Below are 15922 nucleotides of genomic sequence, written 5' to 3'. Positions count from 1 at the left end.
TTTTGGGTTTATTTTAAGTCAAGTTAAGATTTTTACCTAAAAATGTGTTTGTAGACTTTTTCACAGTGATACATTATACTGTTTTCGGACTGGACTATTGCTAATGGTCATCCCTACATAAATCCATAAAAATTATATATTTCACGACCAATTTATTTTAGGCAACCATTGGCTATGTTCTTAATAGGACGGGTGCTAACATCCAAAAACTAAATAATGTGGCCAATCCCACCTTAAAAAGCCAATATAGATACCGCCCATTGCCCATGTAATTTGCAAAGATAGGTATATTACAAAGAAAGCAAGAAATATTCATAGCCTCATATTAAAGATCACAAATGACCCTACCATCCTACTCATTTGAACAGTTTTCTACTTACTGATCTTCTTGATTTTCAAATTGTATAAAAAATATCCTCAATTTCTTTCCTTCAAATCTAAACCCAAGATATTTTTCATGTAAAAATTTGATCTTTTACAAAAAACTTCTAAATTTTGCTACCAATTTATTGCATGGCTAAGCATTTGAGTGCTTGTTCATCTTCCATAGCAGCTGTTAAAGTTTCTCCAATTACCCTTAAAAATGGAGGAACTTGTTTCTTGCCATCTTCTTCCATTATTATGCCTTCAAAGCTCTATTCCTCCAAATGGGTGTCTCACATTCTTTCAAGATTCTACCAAACAAAGTGTTTTCATTCTGAATTTTCAAATGGGCATCCTTTAAATGATGTTTCTCTTCAAGATGGTAAGTTTTCTTCTTTAATGTGGTGCTCTTTTAGTTGAATTAAATATTTAATAGTTTAATATATATGTTAATCAGACTCCACTAGAAGCGTTGGACGTGATTACGTGCCCAAATGTGACACATTCATATGTTATGAAATTTTTGCTTGATTTTGGTCCAAAATAGAGTGTGATGTATGTGTTGGTCCAAAGTGTCGAGTATACGACACGGGTATATAGGTGAAACAAAGAAGCAGAGTAACATAAGTTATTCTTGTTTTGGGCTGCTATAATTATTGTTAAAGAAATTGGTTGGTAGATATAGTGCTTCTTGCAAGTTTCATTTTTCCGATTGAATTTCAATTTAGCTGTGCTATCATAGCTGCTTTCATTCATATAGTAGAATTATTAGTTACAAGAATCATAAATTTTTGTCTAGGGATGCCTTAAAATTGTGCTGAAATTTAGATTGTTTATTGTAGTTTGGGTCTAACTGTGATTTTTAAGGAGATACATTGTGGCATTATTGTGATTTGGATAATCAAAAGCTACTGCCTCTATGATTTTTAACAACTATAGTATTCAACGACCACATTTTGAACTGCTACTGAGTTCTTTTTCCTAATGGTGGTTAAGATTTACATTATTCAATTCAAACAATGGAATAAATATTGATAATGTGAGAAAATGCATTTGGAGCACTACTTTGGAAATATTGTGAATGATACTTTCCATTTGGTGTAAGATATGGTCATATACTCATATAGTAGATAATAGAAATTGAGGCTTTAAGCAACTACTTGCTTGGATTAGTTAGTAAGGGTCCAAGGAAGATGTTTTAGCTTAATTAATGGTCTGAGATATCCAGACCAATCTATGGTTTTCTCCCCTAGTACCACTTTTTAAGCACTTCTTTACTTAGATTGCTCTTGTTGTTGTATCTTGTGAAAAAATGTGTGAAATTCTAAATTCGACTTTATAGGAGAATATAGCAGGGTTTTAATGCTGCAGGATAACTAGGCCTAGGTTCATCAGTCATTTGAGTGTATGTCATGGTGATGGTAGCCAAGAAATGAGGCTAAGTGCCACGTGGTAGGAATAATTTTGCTGGACCATATAATCAACCCAGTTTTCTGGATCATAAGTGGTTAGGTACTTCTTGCAAGTTGGAGATGAAGGTACATGAAACTTAAGGAACAACACTCTTTACCTTCTTCGATCATTGCTTCTTTTCTGCAATCTGCCTTTTCTTTTCGTATCATTCTGGAAGATAACTACAATGTCCAAAAAGTCAAGGGAACTACTATTTCCAAAGTGAGGAATGAGGACAAATATTAGTTTAGCTTTTCTTCATCTGTTAAAATCGTTGGTTATCAAAGAGTTTATGTAATCAGCAGGAGCTTGTTGAAGTTGCCAATTTGGCAATATCTTCAACATACTAATTTCAGTGAAGTACTATTAAATATAATCCAAAATTTGAATGCCTACTACGTCAATGAGGTAGTTTTCTGTCCTGTTCTTATGAATTGTCGCTATACTATCCTGTTCTTTTCCCATATTCACCCTTTTTCATTTTTTTTGGTTGTACATTGCTCTATACTCTTCTGTCTTCTCATAGTATACAGAATAATTATGTTTCTATACTAAATTATTGCTTTCATGCTATCAATTCCTCAAGTGACGTGTTTAAAATTTTAATAATTTTCACAAAATTACACCATGTTGCTTCTTAATCATAGTTACTTGCCCAAGTAACTATTTTGTTAATGGTATTTGGTTTCCAATGATGGCATTGCTCCTAACAATCTTATCTTTCTTCCCTTAATCAATTTGGAACTAAAAGATGGCAATGCTTGAATTCTGACAATAGAATCTTGTTTTGTTTTGTCTGCCCTTTTACAGAATGATAAGGGGTTCACTTTAGGAGTTTAGGCAGGTTCACCCACTTGCATTGTTTGGATCTCTTGCTTTTGTAAATATTGGCATTAAGACCTATATTATAAACTATTTGATTTTGATCTTAGTGATTGATTTCTAGATAGCTTTGTGCAAAATTTGTAATCATAAAAATCCTTCATCTGCATTATCATATGGTACATCTCTTACACTTTTTCATTATGAATGTTCAATTTCTTGGGGTTTGTGAAGGTGTGGCCGCAAACCCAAATGTTGCAAAGAATATTGATTCGTCAGTAGGATTTCAGTCACTTCCCCTATTGGAATCTGTCAAAGAAGAGCCCACGCTGAGCATAATTGTAGTTGGTGCGTCCGGAGATCTTGCCAAAAAGAAGATTTTTCCTGCACTTTTTGCTCTCTATTATGAAAACTTTCTTCCTGAGGTAATTTGTCTTTGTTTAAGATATGAATTATATGTTAAATTTACTTTCATTATTGTATCAATGTGATGTGCAACTGCAACGAAACTGTATGTATAAGTGTTACATGCAACAACTTAACGCAGAGCTTCACAATCTTTGGTTATTCACGAACTAAAATGAACGATGAAGACCTGCGGAACATGATCAGTAAAACCTTAACCTGTAGAGTAGACCAGAGGTATGTCGAACGTTAACCTTCTGTTTTGCTTAGTTTTTCATGAACAACTTTGCATTTATTAACAAAATGAGATCTTTCAGGGAAAATTGTGGTGAAAAAATGGATCATTTTTTGCAAAGATGCTTTTACCATTCAGGCCAGTATAATTCTGAGGACGACTTTTCAGGATTGGACTGTAAGCTTAAGGAAAAAGAGGTAAAACACCTGCTATTTAGTGACTTTCTCTAACTGAACTCAAATGTGTATATTATTTGTTACCTTCTAGGGTTAGGCTGTGAGCCTGTGAACTTATTTTTGATATATTGAGAAGGTAAAGTATCTGATTTTAAATACGATAATTACTACTTGATCCAATGGAGGCTGCCTACTTTGGCACCTCAAAATTGTCCATGGGACTGAAGAATGTAAGGAAATAGGTAAGCAAAAAGATCTTGACACCGGGACTGAAAAATGTCAAGTGATAGACTGATAGGGTTGTAAAGAGTTTTGCTACTCTGCTGAATATTGAGGCATAAAGAAACGAGCACAAGCATTTATACTAGGAGATAAGAATATAAATAATCTCCAGGAAACAAACAGCTTTATACCTTATAATCCTTCTATATCTCCTAAGCTCTCTGCAACAAAAAATTGTATGAGGTCTGGTAACTTGATCCTTATTCGACATCCTATCTGTTAGGACTTTATGAGTGCATGATGTGATACAAAATTTGGAAGGTAGCGTATACGTGCTCTATGTATGATTGGAATAGAACTTCAAAGGTGGTGTAAGTTCATGACTTAACACACCTGATCAAAAGAAATTGGTGCAACTCGTAGTGGATTTATGCCAGCATACATTGAGAAATCTTTAGTTTTCTCTTTACTCCATTTCTTTCATTACTCTACTTGGCATATGCAAGACTAACTGAATAATCTTCATCATATTCTGTCCCGTACTCCTGTTGCTTAAGTCAACCAACCTACTAACCAAACCATTCATTATGTCATATAAAATGTAAGATATATCTAGGTTAGAGAATCTCCAAAACTACCCAAGGGTACTCAAGACATCGAACCTCTCCATTTGCATACAAGAGCAAGAAAGCTCTCATTATTGTTTCCTTATTACATGTATTTATCTTTGTTTATTCACTCCTCTTCCTAACACTGAATTAGTACTCGAACAAGCTAAGTAAAAAAAAGGAAGTAGTATTTCCTACGAGTTGTTTCTGCCATGTAGTCTTACTTCCAATTAAGTGCAAGATGTTAATTGGTTGAGCATAGGAAGTTCTACGGTTCTACCTACCTAGAGGGACATTGGTAAGCAACTTATTTATTTTGTGGGTAATAGAACACTAGAACATCTTATCTTTTTGCCGACCGTACAAATCCACATTATTCCACTTCCCATGTTTTTAAATGTCAATCAAAAACACTGAATATATCAGAGAATAGCTACTGCATTGGTGTTCATTTGAAATATCTTGTAGCCAAAAGCTTGAACATGGAAGGCATGTCCCATGTTCCAATGTATATAAGATGAATAGCCACATTTTTTGCTAGCCATTAACTGAACACAGCCACATTTTATTCAGACAAAGTACTGTTGTTACTTACTGGTTAATGTTACTTATAGTATAAGTTTTCTTACATGTAGAGGTCTTGATCAATAATATGCTGTATAAAGCCGAGAAGTATCTTTTCCTGGTTGGATAATGTTCAATTATTGGGATTTTAAAAATTGGAACTTTGACTTCTATCTCTGTAGGCTGGTAGACTGCCAAATAGGCTATATTACCTTTCAATACCACCAAACATTTTTGTGGATGTAGTCCGATGTTTAAGCCATCGAGCTTCTTCCACAAGTGGATGGACAAGGGTTATAGTGGAAAAGCCATTTGGACGTGACTCAGATTCATCTCGTGAGCTTACTAGAAGCTTGAAGCAGTACTTGACTGAGGACCAGATATTCAGGTGTGATTACAGTTGATAACTTGATATATTTTTAATGTGTTAAATATTTTATTGTATTATTAGATATAGAGGTTTTTTACCATATTAAACTTGAATGTCTGTTCAGGATTGATCACTATTTGGGGAAGGAGCTGGTTGAGAATCTATCTGTTCTACGCTTTTCAAATCTTGTTTTTGAGCCTCTATGGTCAAGGAACTACATCCGGAATGTCCAGTTCATATTCTCTGAAGATTTTGGTACAGAGGGACGAGGGGGGTAAGTTATAAAGGCTCAAATTTGCTTAATATATCACTAAGCATATGAATTAACTTTTTCAACTGATTTTGCTCTTAGATACTTTGATAACTATGGAATAATCCGAGATATAATGCAAAACCATCTTCTTCAAATACTAGCCTTGTTTGCAATGGAGACACCTGTTAGCTTAGAAGCTGAGGACATCAGAAATGAGAAGGTATTCTTATACTACGTAGTATTTCTGTAAATAATTCTTTTGCTTCCCTTTTGGACTAGATGTTTTATCGTTCTCTCATGCATCTAGGTGAAAGTACTTAGGTCAATGCGACCACTTCAGCTTCAAGATGTGGTTGTGGGTCAATACAAGGGTCACACCAAAGGGAACAAATCTTACTCTGGATATACAGATGATCCAACGGTGCCAAAGAATAGTCTCACTCCAACTTTTGCAGCTGCAGCATTGTTCATTGACAATGCTCGATGGGATGGAGTTCCTTTCCTGATGAAAGCTGGGAAAGCTCTTCATACAAGGAGGTTTGCACACATCTTTATTACTCCTATGTTTTTTTGTTTTTGAGAATTGGTCACATTTGGCAATAAAGTTAATGCCATATGAAATGCAGAGCTGAAATACGAGTGCAGTTTAGACATGTCCCTGGAAACTTATACAAGAAAAATTTTGGTACTGATTTGGATAAAGCAACCAATGAGCTTGTGCTCCGGGTACAACCTGATGAAGCGATTTTCTTGAAAATCAACAATAAGGTTCCTGGCCTTGGTATGAGATTAGACCGCAGTGACCTTAATTTGTGTTACAGTGCTAGGTAAGCATATAAATTTTTTTTGAAAAGTATTCCGTACCTAGTTACTATGCTAGAGCAGAAGTAATATTATAAAATTCAGCTTTCTTAGTCACTACTCGTATATACTTTTGCAACCATGTGTTAATATTATCAGAAATTTCATTGGAAGATATGTCTCCGGCCTTTTGACTTGGAAACATTTATTCCCAAGGCAATTGCTTGCATATGATTTTGTTTTTCCTCCTAAAAAGTGCTGAAACGCAAGTTTAGGTGGATAGTAACAAGGATTCTTGTTATTGACCTGAGAGAAAAAAGTAGATAAGGTCTATCCGCAACTTCCTGACAGTGCCTACTAACTTGTGAAGGTATCGAGGAGAAATACCTGATGCATACGAGAGATTACTTCTGGATGCAATAGAAGGAGAACGTAGGCTGTTCATTAGAAGTGATGAGCTAGATGCTGCTTGGTCGTTGTTCACGCCGTTGTTACAGGCACTAGAGGAGAAAAAGGTAGCACCAGAGCTATACCCTTATGGAAGCAGGGGACCTGTTGGATCTCATTACCTTGCTGCTAAGCATAATGTCCGCTGGGGTGATCTGAGTGGTGAGGATTCATAAACTGAAACGCAGAGGAGCGTTCGTTATCCGATTCAAATATTCACAAAGGAGATGAATTCTTGGCTCCCATCTTATGTATACAAGCCTTCTGCTTCCTACTGAATATCTGGCTGACTGCTCCCATCTAGTGTGATTTATGTCTGCTTCCATGTATGATTTATTTCATGAGAATCGAACATATATTGTTCAATACATAGGGAATGGAATAAGCATGATACACAAATTCAACATACAGGGAGTTCCACATAGAAAATCAAGGTTGCTTAGTACATGCTAAGACATGCTAAGCATGTATGATGGATCAATTTAGAAGTTTAAATTGTAGTCTCATCAATGGGCCAAAAACAATTATTTAGTTTAAGCTTTTGTTATAATTATAAGTGTACATGATTTTAATGTTGCATACCAACACCTGCAAGGCTGCAATAAAGGGACTTTTCTCTTTTTAAAAAAATATATATCCTCTGATCTTATTAGAGCATCCACATTCATTGGAAATCAAGATCTCGTTGATAAAAAATGAAGATGGGGACCTTTCTATCGATGTTATTACTTTCTCATTTACTAAATATATTTTGGGATGTTAATTTGATTAGAAGCCTTCCAAAAATTCAAGTTGGCCCAATTTGCACAATTGAATGTCAAAACCCATTAACCATGCACCTTTTTCAATTGATAAATTGAAAGTAGGAGGGAGAAAAGGTGATGGGGTATGGAAAATTATGAGAAAGAAAGTAAATGGGGAAGTTATGAATGTAGATATGGAATTATAAAATAGGAAAGATATGGGGGGTATGTGATAAAGTTAGTGTAAAGTGATGTGGATAAATGAGGTGAAGTAAGAGAAAGTATGGCGAGCCCCATGAATGTTGATGCTCTTAGAGGGAGGCCATTGGATGACCAATGACCTGGTCATGAGAAGAGAGAAAGAACTTTTGGTATTAAAAATTTGGAAGAAAGAAAATAAGGGAGGAGAGATTGTGATGACTCGGTCATTGGAATGATCAAGACAAAGCATTGGTCATGAGTATAATAGTTGATCGGTGGCAAAATACTATTGGAAGGAAATGGGAACTTGCAAAATCATGACCAAAGTTATTTTGGGCAACCATGGGGAGTCTTTGGTCATTTTTTGGTCATTCGTTAGGTTCTTTTATCATAATGTCATGTTCTTTTACATATGCACATGTATACATTTGGTGTACAATGAGGATTATGTACAACCAGTACAAGGTGATGTGGTTTTCTTAAATAAGAAAGATAAATACTTGAAATTAAAGAAGACTTTAATGGTTTTTCGCGCGTGGTAATCGTGAACTGGAATTAAATCTCTTAATTAGGGTGGTTGTTTGAGTTATTTTGACAATTTTTTCAAAAAAAAAACAACACACACGGTATGAAGTTTATTAATTATAAACTAGGGTTGTCTTCTCAATTACGCATATTTCTCATCGACCTACATTACCAATTTATTTAATTTAGGAAAAATTGTCTCCATTAATCCCAACTTTGCCTCGTCCGCTAATAATAATCCCTACTTTGGATTATTCACCGTCACTCCCAACTTTAGGGGGTATTAATTTTTATTGCACCCAAATGACTTGGAACCGGTTGAAGAGGTAAATTTTGCTGACTTGTGATTAGTTGCACACGTGTCACATCATGATAGGTTAAAATTAAAAAAAAATAAAAAAATTTAAAGATTAAAAAAAATTAATAAGAAAACAAAACCAACCAACACAACCTGCACCCACCCACCCACAGCCAGCCAACACCTTCCCCTGGAGCACCAACCACCGCCCAGACCTCCTTTCCTACCCTGGTGTCGGCGCCACGACCACCACCCATCCTCCCCTGCTCCTTCATTCTCCACGACCACAACCACAGCCCCATCGTCTCTCCTCTTACGCACCAAATCCGGGGAAAGGAAATCGGGGAATGAAAAGGAGGCGAAAACGGCGGGGGAACTGGGCACCATAACCTTCAATAACAACCCGTGTGCTCCGACGACCTTATTTATGGTTGTGGTCAGAGTTAGGGTTTCGATTGTCAGAGCTATTTATGGTGCGTGGTGATTGGGTTTGACGGGGGCTGGTGGTGATTGGGTTTGATGGAGGTTGGTGGCGATTGGGTTTGATGGGGGCTGGTGGTGATTAGGTTTGACAGGGGTTGGTTGACGGGGGCTGATGGTGATTTGAAGGTGAAGGAGGCCGGAGGTTTCGAGGGTGGTAGTCGGGTGGGCTTGCCGGCGATGGGTTGTGGGGATTTCTCCCTGTCGGCGCAGCTGCCTTGTGGTAGTCGCTGCCGGAAACGATAGAGGCACCGCTGCCACGTACTGCTTGTTAAAGGTTGGGGTTTTTATTTTATTTTTTTTTTGGTAATTTTGTTATTTTTTTTAATTTTGTTATTTTTTATAAGTTAGATGACCAGTTGGGTGCAATTTTTCCTTTAATTTATGAATCTTTCCCCACTAAAAATGTTACAAAATACATTATTCATTATATAGGGAACATAAAGTTTAGAAGAATAATAATAATTATTTCCTATGATAAATCTATCAAATTAAAAAATGTTAGAAGATAAATGTGAATGCCTATTATTTGATTTGATTTCACAATGTTCACACAAGTCCAAAGACTTGTGAACTTGTATGCAGTGGCGGAGCCAGGAATATACAACCGGGGGGACGACAACTAAACGTCGCATCATTTGACAAAAATATATTAAAAAAAAATAAATTAAACACAACGATAGGTTTATAGTTAAAATTTTACAAATAAAAAAGGAAAAATACACTTTAATAATCCCAACTATGGGCAATTTATCTACAATAATCCCAACTATCGTTTATTCTACAATAATCCCAACTATTAGGTCAGTTTTCCTCCAGTAGTCCCAAAAACCGGTTACCTGCTGAAAAGGTAAACTTTTTTTTTTGTTTTTTAAATGCCACATGTCAACACATGATTGGCTTAATGAAAAAAAATTAAAAAAAAAAACAAAAATCACCCGAACCACCCCTCCTCCCTTCAGCCACCATCGGGACACCGTCCCCTTCCCCAGCCCCGTCCCCTCCATCCTCCCTATCCTTATCGGAAAACCATCCTCCTTCCCCGGCCACAAGCTTGCAACCGTCTATCCTCGCCGCAATCCCGCAACCACCAACCCAAATCTGCACCAACACCACCGTTGGATTCTCTCTCCTGCGCCGCAACCACCAACCCAGATCACCCTTGTTAAATTCGTCGGTTTCGGTGGTGAGAGAAGGGAGGAGGGGCAGTTATAGCAGCGGATTCAAGTAGGGGGCAGGTTTCGAGGGTTGTTGTAGCTTAGGTTGGTAGTTTTCGGGGTTGGCGTAAGCTAGGTTGGTGGTTTCGGAGGTCGGGGGTGGGTTAGATGGGTGCTGCTGGTGCGATTTGGGTGGTTTGGCCGGTTTTGGGGGTGCGGCTGGGGGTCGTGGGTGAGGCTGGGGGTTTCGGTGGTGCGGCTGGGGGTCGTGGGAATCGTTTCCGGCAGGAGGTGGAGGTGGAGGTTAGGGGTGGAGGTGGTGGTTGGGCGGCAGGAGGTGGAGGTGGTGGTTAGTGTTGGCTGCCAAATTTTTTTTTTTTTTGGTTTTTTTTTTTTTGTTTTTTTGTTTTTTTTTTAGAACCACTCACACACTGACACGTGTCAAACAACCTACAATAATAGGTTGTTGACTTTTGTTGACCGGTTTGGGACTGGTGGAGGAAAACTAACCTAATAGTTGGGATTATTGTAGAATAAACGATAGTTGGGATTATTGTAGGTAAATCGCCCATAGTTGGGATTATTAAAGTGTATTTTTCCAATAAAAAAACGACAACTTATAATTAGTCCTACAATTCAAAAAAAAAAAGATGAGAAAAGTACATAAAGTTTATTATTAAATTATAATTGCATCCTTCGAGTCTTCATATTTTGAAAACGATCAATGATTTTTTCATCAGGAACTTGTAAGAACACTTGCCATCGTATATTCATAATTTCATATCATATCAATTACCATCGTATATTCATAATTTCATATCATACAATCCAAATAACCAAACAATTAAACACAAATAACAAGTTATAAAGTGAACTATTTGACAACCCTAACTAAACATTGGAATTCAAACAATTAACCATTAGAAAATTAGGATTTAAACAATTAACACTTTAAAAAAATTGGCACTTAAACAATTAAAAAAAATAATAAGATTTAGGGTTTAGAGGGTTAATTTATAATTAGAAGTTACTTACTTTGAATTTGGGGAAAAATCAGAGACAAATTAATTGTTGGTGTGCCGTCGCAATCAGCGTCGCCGGCGTCAGACACTCGGACGTGGTCTCGTCACTTCGTCAGTCAGTGACGTCACTCGTGTCTCGTGCCTCGAGCCTCGTGGTCCACTGGTCCGTGGAGTACAATTTTGGTCTAGAGGAATTGTAAAAGTCTTAATATTTTTTTTTAACTTTTTATGTTTGTCTTTTAGTATTTTTTATTCTTTATATTTTTTGTCTTATATGTGATATGTGATGTGACTTAACTTCCTTACTTTTGCTCTCTTTTTGTTTGTGGATCAGTACAACTTGTACCTTGTGCGTGATTTGCAAGGCTTTTTTTTTTTTTTTTTTTTTTTTTTTAATAATAAAAAACTGATTTTTTTTTTCCAAAGTGGGGGGACAGCTGTCCCCCCTTGTACTCCTCTCCCTCCGCCACTGCTTGTATGGCATTATATGTAAAGCTCTTGGCTATATAAGCCATGTTGCCGGTGCAATACTACAATTTACTCATCCCATTTTTACTTCTTCTTTACTTCTCCTTTCACTGATTAAAAGACTTCCTATTGATAAACCTTTAACACGTTATCAGCACCAGTTTCCAGTCAGGTATATTTATACCTACTTATAAAAATTTATAACAAATAATACTATCTACTTCTAAATGTTTCGAGGAGTATGCTCTATAGTTGCCCATATTTGGGATCCTCTATACCAGAAACTCAAACATTTACTGTATTATATATATATACCTCAAAAACAACGGTGAAAGTTCTCTTACTTGTGAATTCATTACTATCATCTTTTGTTTTATTCATGTCGATGTTTCTTTGTTTGATTCATGTTGATATTACATACTCATTTTACGTAAAAAATTTTAGTTATTGTAATTGCCTAGTAGAAACTTTGCATGCATATTATTAACTAGATTAACAAAAAGATGCAGCCTTTTATACTTATTATTTTTCTTACTTTTACATACTTTTTGTGTTTCTTTCCGTTTTCGAACTCATGATCTTTTATAGATATTAGGGCTCTTGGGCCACTATGGCTTGCATTCCCAGTGTGATAACCTTTTACAATTATAAATATATATATGGACCATAATTTTATGCCAGTACATTAGACTATTATATGATATTTTTACAGTTGTACAGAACAGTAACGGAAAAACCTACCTCTATAAAAGACGGATTTTTCCCCGATTTCACCACAAGTCCCTTATCCCTTCCCACTTTTTATCCAAAAATCACCTAAATATTTTATCACCCCCTTCTTCTCCGATATGTTCCCCGACGACGGCAACCAGAACACCCAAAACACCCACAACTTCACCTTTGAAGAAGATTTAAAGTAGATAAAACAATATTTCCTTCTAATTACGGCGCTTGTAGTTTTATTAGTAGCAATATTAATTTTTGTCATTATGTATAAGTAAAACTCACTTATTTTGTCGTTTTAGTATATTAAAAACTTGTTTTTGTTTTATTATGTTTGTTTGTTGTTATTAATCATCATTGAATTATATTACCGTTATCATTATAATTATTGTTACTACTGTTATTGTTGTCGTTTTTGCAACTAACATGATTAATTTTTGCCTAATCATGTAATTACTCACAATAATAAACCAAGGGGGAGAAAAGACTAAATTATTTATGGTTTATTATTATTAAATTTAATTATCACGTGTTTTATTGACCTAATTATAAATATGGAAGAACTAAACATGTGAGTTGTACATATAATTTGTCATTATAAACTAATTATCACGTAATTTGTTGTAGCTAAAATGGGAGACCTTATGAAAAGACAGTTCAACATCTTAGATTTATCTGGAAAGAAATTTCTGGAATGGAAAGTGGATGCAATGATGAATTTGAAAGCTCAAGGCTTGGAACACACTGTTAAAGAAAATAAAAGTCCCTCTGGTCAAACAACTGATACTACCACTTCTGCAATGCCTGTTGTAAAACCTGTTACTGAACAAGATAAGGCAAAAGCCTTAGTGTTGTTAAGGCATCATTTACATGAAGGCCTTAAAACTGAGTACATGATGGTTGAAGATCCCAAAGAATTATGAGATTGCCTTAATGAAAGATTTGGACACCACAAAAGGGTGATCCTTCCTAAGACATTATTTGACTGGATAAATTTACGGTTCGATTTTAAATATGTAATTGATTATAATTCAACCATACGTGAGATAGTGTCTATATTGAGATACTGTGATCATTTAGTTATGGATGAACAGATGATTGAAAAAACACTCACTACCTTTCATGCAAGTAACATACTGTTGCAAGAACAGTATCGTGAAAGAGGTTTCAAAAAGTTCAATGAATTAATGAGTGTATTGCTTGTTGCGGAACAAAATAGTGAACTTCTGTTGAAAAATCATAACCTGAGACCAACTGGGTCTTTGGCTACTCATCATGAGGCAAATGCAACAAATTCTTATCCACCCGAGTCAAATGCTACACGAAGAGGTGGACGTGGAAATTACAATGGCCGTGGAAGAGGCCGTGGAAATTATCGCGAACGCGACCGTGGTCGTGGTAGAAACAATTTTCAAAGAAACGGTAATTTCAAAAATTTTGAAAAACAGAAGGGACAGTCGTCTGGAAGCCACAAACAAAATCCTTCGAAAGGAAAAGACACATGTTACAGATGTGGCATGACAGGACATTGGGGACGTACTTGTCGTACGGCCAAACATTTGGTAGACCTTTACCAGGCTTCTGTAAAAGGCAAAGAGAAAAATGCAGAAGCAAATTATGTTAATGAGGAAAATGCTCCTTGTCCCAGCCTTGATGTATCTGATTATTTCATGGATAATGCTGAAATTGGAAATGATTTCATTCTTGGAGAAAACAACAATGATTAGGTTTCCCATCTACTAATGTAACATATGCTATGTTTTAATGTATTTTCTTAGTGTCCTGTATTTTAAATTTCTAGTCATGTACTTTAAATCTCTACCATCAATAAAAGTTTGTATGATATTATTCTAAACTAATCTCAAATTTATTTTATGAAGATATGGATCTGCCTGAAGTTAGTTCCGAATATCAATGCCTTTTGGACAGTGGAACAACACATACTATCTTAAAGGATAGAAAATATTTTACACAACTAAAGTTGTTTCAAGCAAATGTAAACACCATTTCCGGGTCAGCTAAATTAATTGAAGGATCTGGAAAGGCTTGTATAATGCTTCCAAATGGAACAAAATTAATAATAAATAATGCTTTATATTCGAGTAAATCTCGAAGAAATCTCATAAGCTTTAAAGATGTACGCCAAAATGGCTATCATCTAGAAACAATGACGACAAATCAAAAGGAGTATATATGCCTCACGTCAGAGAAACATGGCAAGAAACATATATATGAGAAATTGTCAGCATACTCTTTGGGGTTATATCGTATAAACATACGACCCTTGGAAATCAATATGGTATCTAACCAGAAGTTAGATAACAAACATTTGATTATTTTATGGCATGATCGTTTGGGACATCCAGCAACTGGGATGATGCAAAGAATAATAGCACATTCAGTTGGACATTCAATAAGAAATGTCAAAATTCCTCGATCAGATGAATTAACATGCTCTACATGTTCACTTGGCAAATTAATAATAAGGCCATCTATGAACAAAATTGCTACTGAATCTCCAAAATTCTTGGAAAGAATTCAGGGCGATATATGTGGGCCAATTATTCCAACATGTGGACCATTTCGATATTTCATGGTTTTAATTGATGCTTCTACACGATGGTCACATGTTAGTCTACTTTCAAGTAGAAATGTTGCCTTTGCAAAATTACTTGCTCAAATCATCAAATTAAGAGCACAATTCCCAGATCATACAATAAAGAAAATAAGACTTGACAATGCTGGAGAATTTACATCCCAAACATTTAATGATTATTGTGTGTCAATTGGAATTGATGTTGAACACCCAGTAGCTCATGTTCATACACAAAATGGTCTAGCTGAATCACTAATTAAGAGATTACAATTGATTGCAAGGCCATTATTAATGAGGTCAAAATTGCCATCATCTTCTTGGGGACATGCTATAATACATGCAACAGCACTAATTAGATTGAGACCTACAACTTATCATAAATTCTCACCACTACAACTTGTTTGTGGTCGAGAACCAAGTATGTCACATCTAAAAATCTTTGGTTGTGCTGTATATGTTCCCATTGCTCCACCCCAACGAACAAAAATGAAACCACAAAGAAGACTGGGAATTTATGTCGGGTTTGAATCCCCTTCTATAATTAAATATCTTGAACCATTGACTGGTGCGTGACTTATTTACGGCTAGATTTGCGGACTGTCACTTTAATGAAATAGTATTCCCAGCCTTAGGGGGAGAGAAAGTGGACCCACGTGAGAAAGAAATAGAACTTTTTTGGAATGCAACACAACTGTTGATGTTAGACCCACGAACAAACATGTGTGAACAAGAAGTCAAGAAAATTGTTCATTTACAAAGTATTGCAAATCAATTGCCTGATGCATTTGTAGACACAAAGAAGGTGACAAAATCACATATACCAGCAGAAAATGCCCCTGCACGTATCGAAATTCCAACTGGGAATAAGGCCATAGAAAGTGAATCTCAAGCACGCAGAAAGCGTGGTAGACCACTTGGTTCAAAAGATTCTAAGCCAAGAAAATTGAAAAGATTGGATGGAATAGAAAATGAGACTAATGATGTTCCCCCG

General features: G+C 35.9%; 1 protein-coding gene across 1 annotated transcript; it reads left to right on the top strand.

Annotated features, from left to right (window-relative positions):
- Positions 1-310: 310 nt before the first annotated feature.
- On the top strand, positions 311-7348 carry LOC145558309 (glucose-6-phosphate 1-dehydrogenase, chloroplastic-like). The gene is made up of 10 exons (XM_081619512.1): positions 311-745; positions 2872-3062; positions 3185-3279; positions 3360-3474; positions 5030-5235; positions 5342-5491; positions 5570-5690; positions 5778-6007; positions 6097-6297; positions 6642-7348. Exons 1-10 carry the CDS (start codon positions 514-516, stop codon positions 6892-6894), a joined length of 1794 nt encoding a protein of 597 aa, XP_081475638.1. The 5' UTR covers positions 311-513; the 3' UTR covers positions 6895-7348.
- Positions 7349-15922: the final 8574 nt, after the last annotated feature.

This window comes from Chenopodium album, chromosome 9 (genome assembly GCF_948465745.1).
Source record: "Chenopodium album chromosome 9, dcCheAlbu1.1, whole genome shotgun sequence".
NCBI classification, from domain to species: domain Eukaryota; kingdom Viridiplantae; phylum Streptophyta; class Magnoliopsida; order Caryophyllales; family Amaranthaceae; genus Chenopodium; species Chenopodium album.
Note: the sequence above shows the minus strand (reverse complement) of the source record. Positions and strands in the feature narration are given on the sequence as shown.

What these genes read in the sequence shown, in the direction of transcription:
- LOC145558309 (XM_081619512.1), top strand. Translation starts at nt 514, where the DNA reads ATGGCTAAGCATTTGAGTGCTTGTTCATCTTCCATAGCAGCTGTTAAA. An exon ending in ATGAAAACTTTCTTCCTGAG is followed by an intron (nt 3,063 to 3,184) that starts GTAATTTGTCTT and finishes AACTTAACGCAG; the next exon opens with AGCTTCACAATCTTTGGTTA. An exon ending in GGTACAGAGGGACGAGGGGG is followed by an intron (nt 5,492 to 5,569) that starts GTAAGTTATAAA and finishes TTTTGCTCTTAG; the next exon opens with ATACTTTGATAACTATGGAA.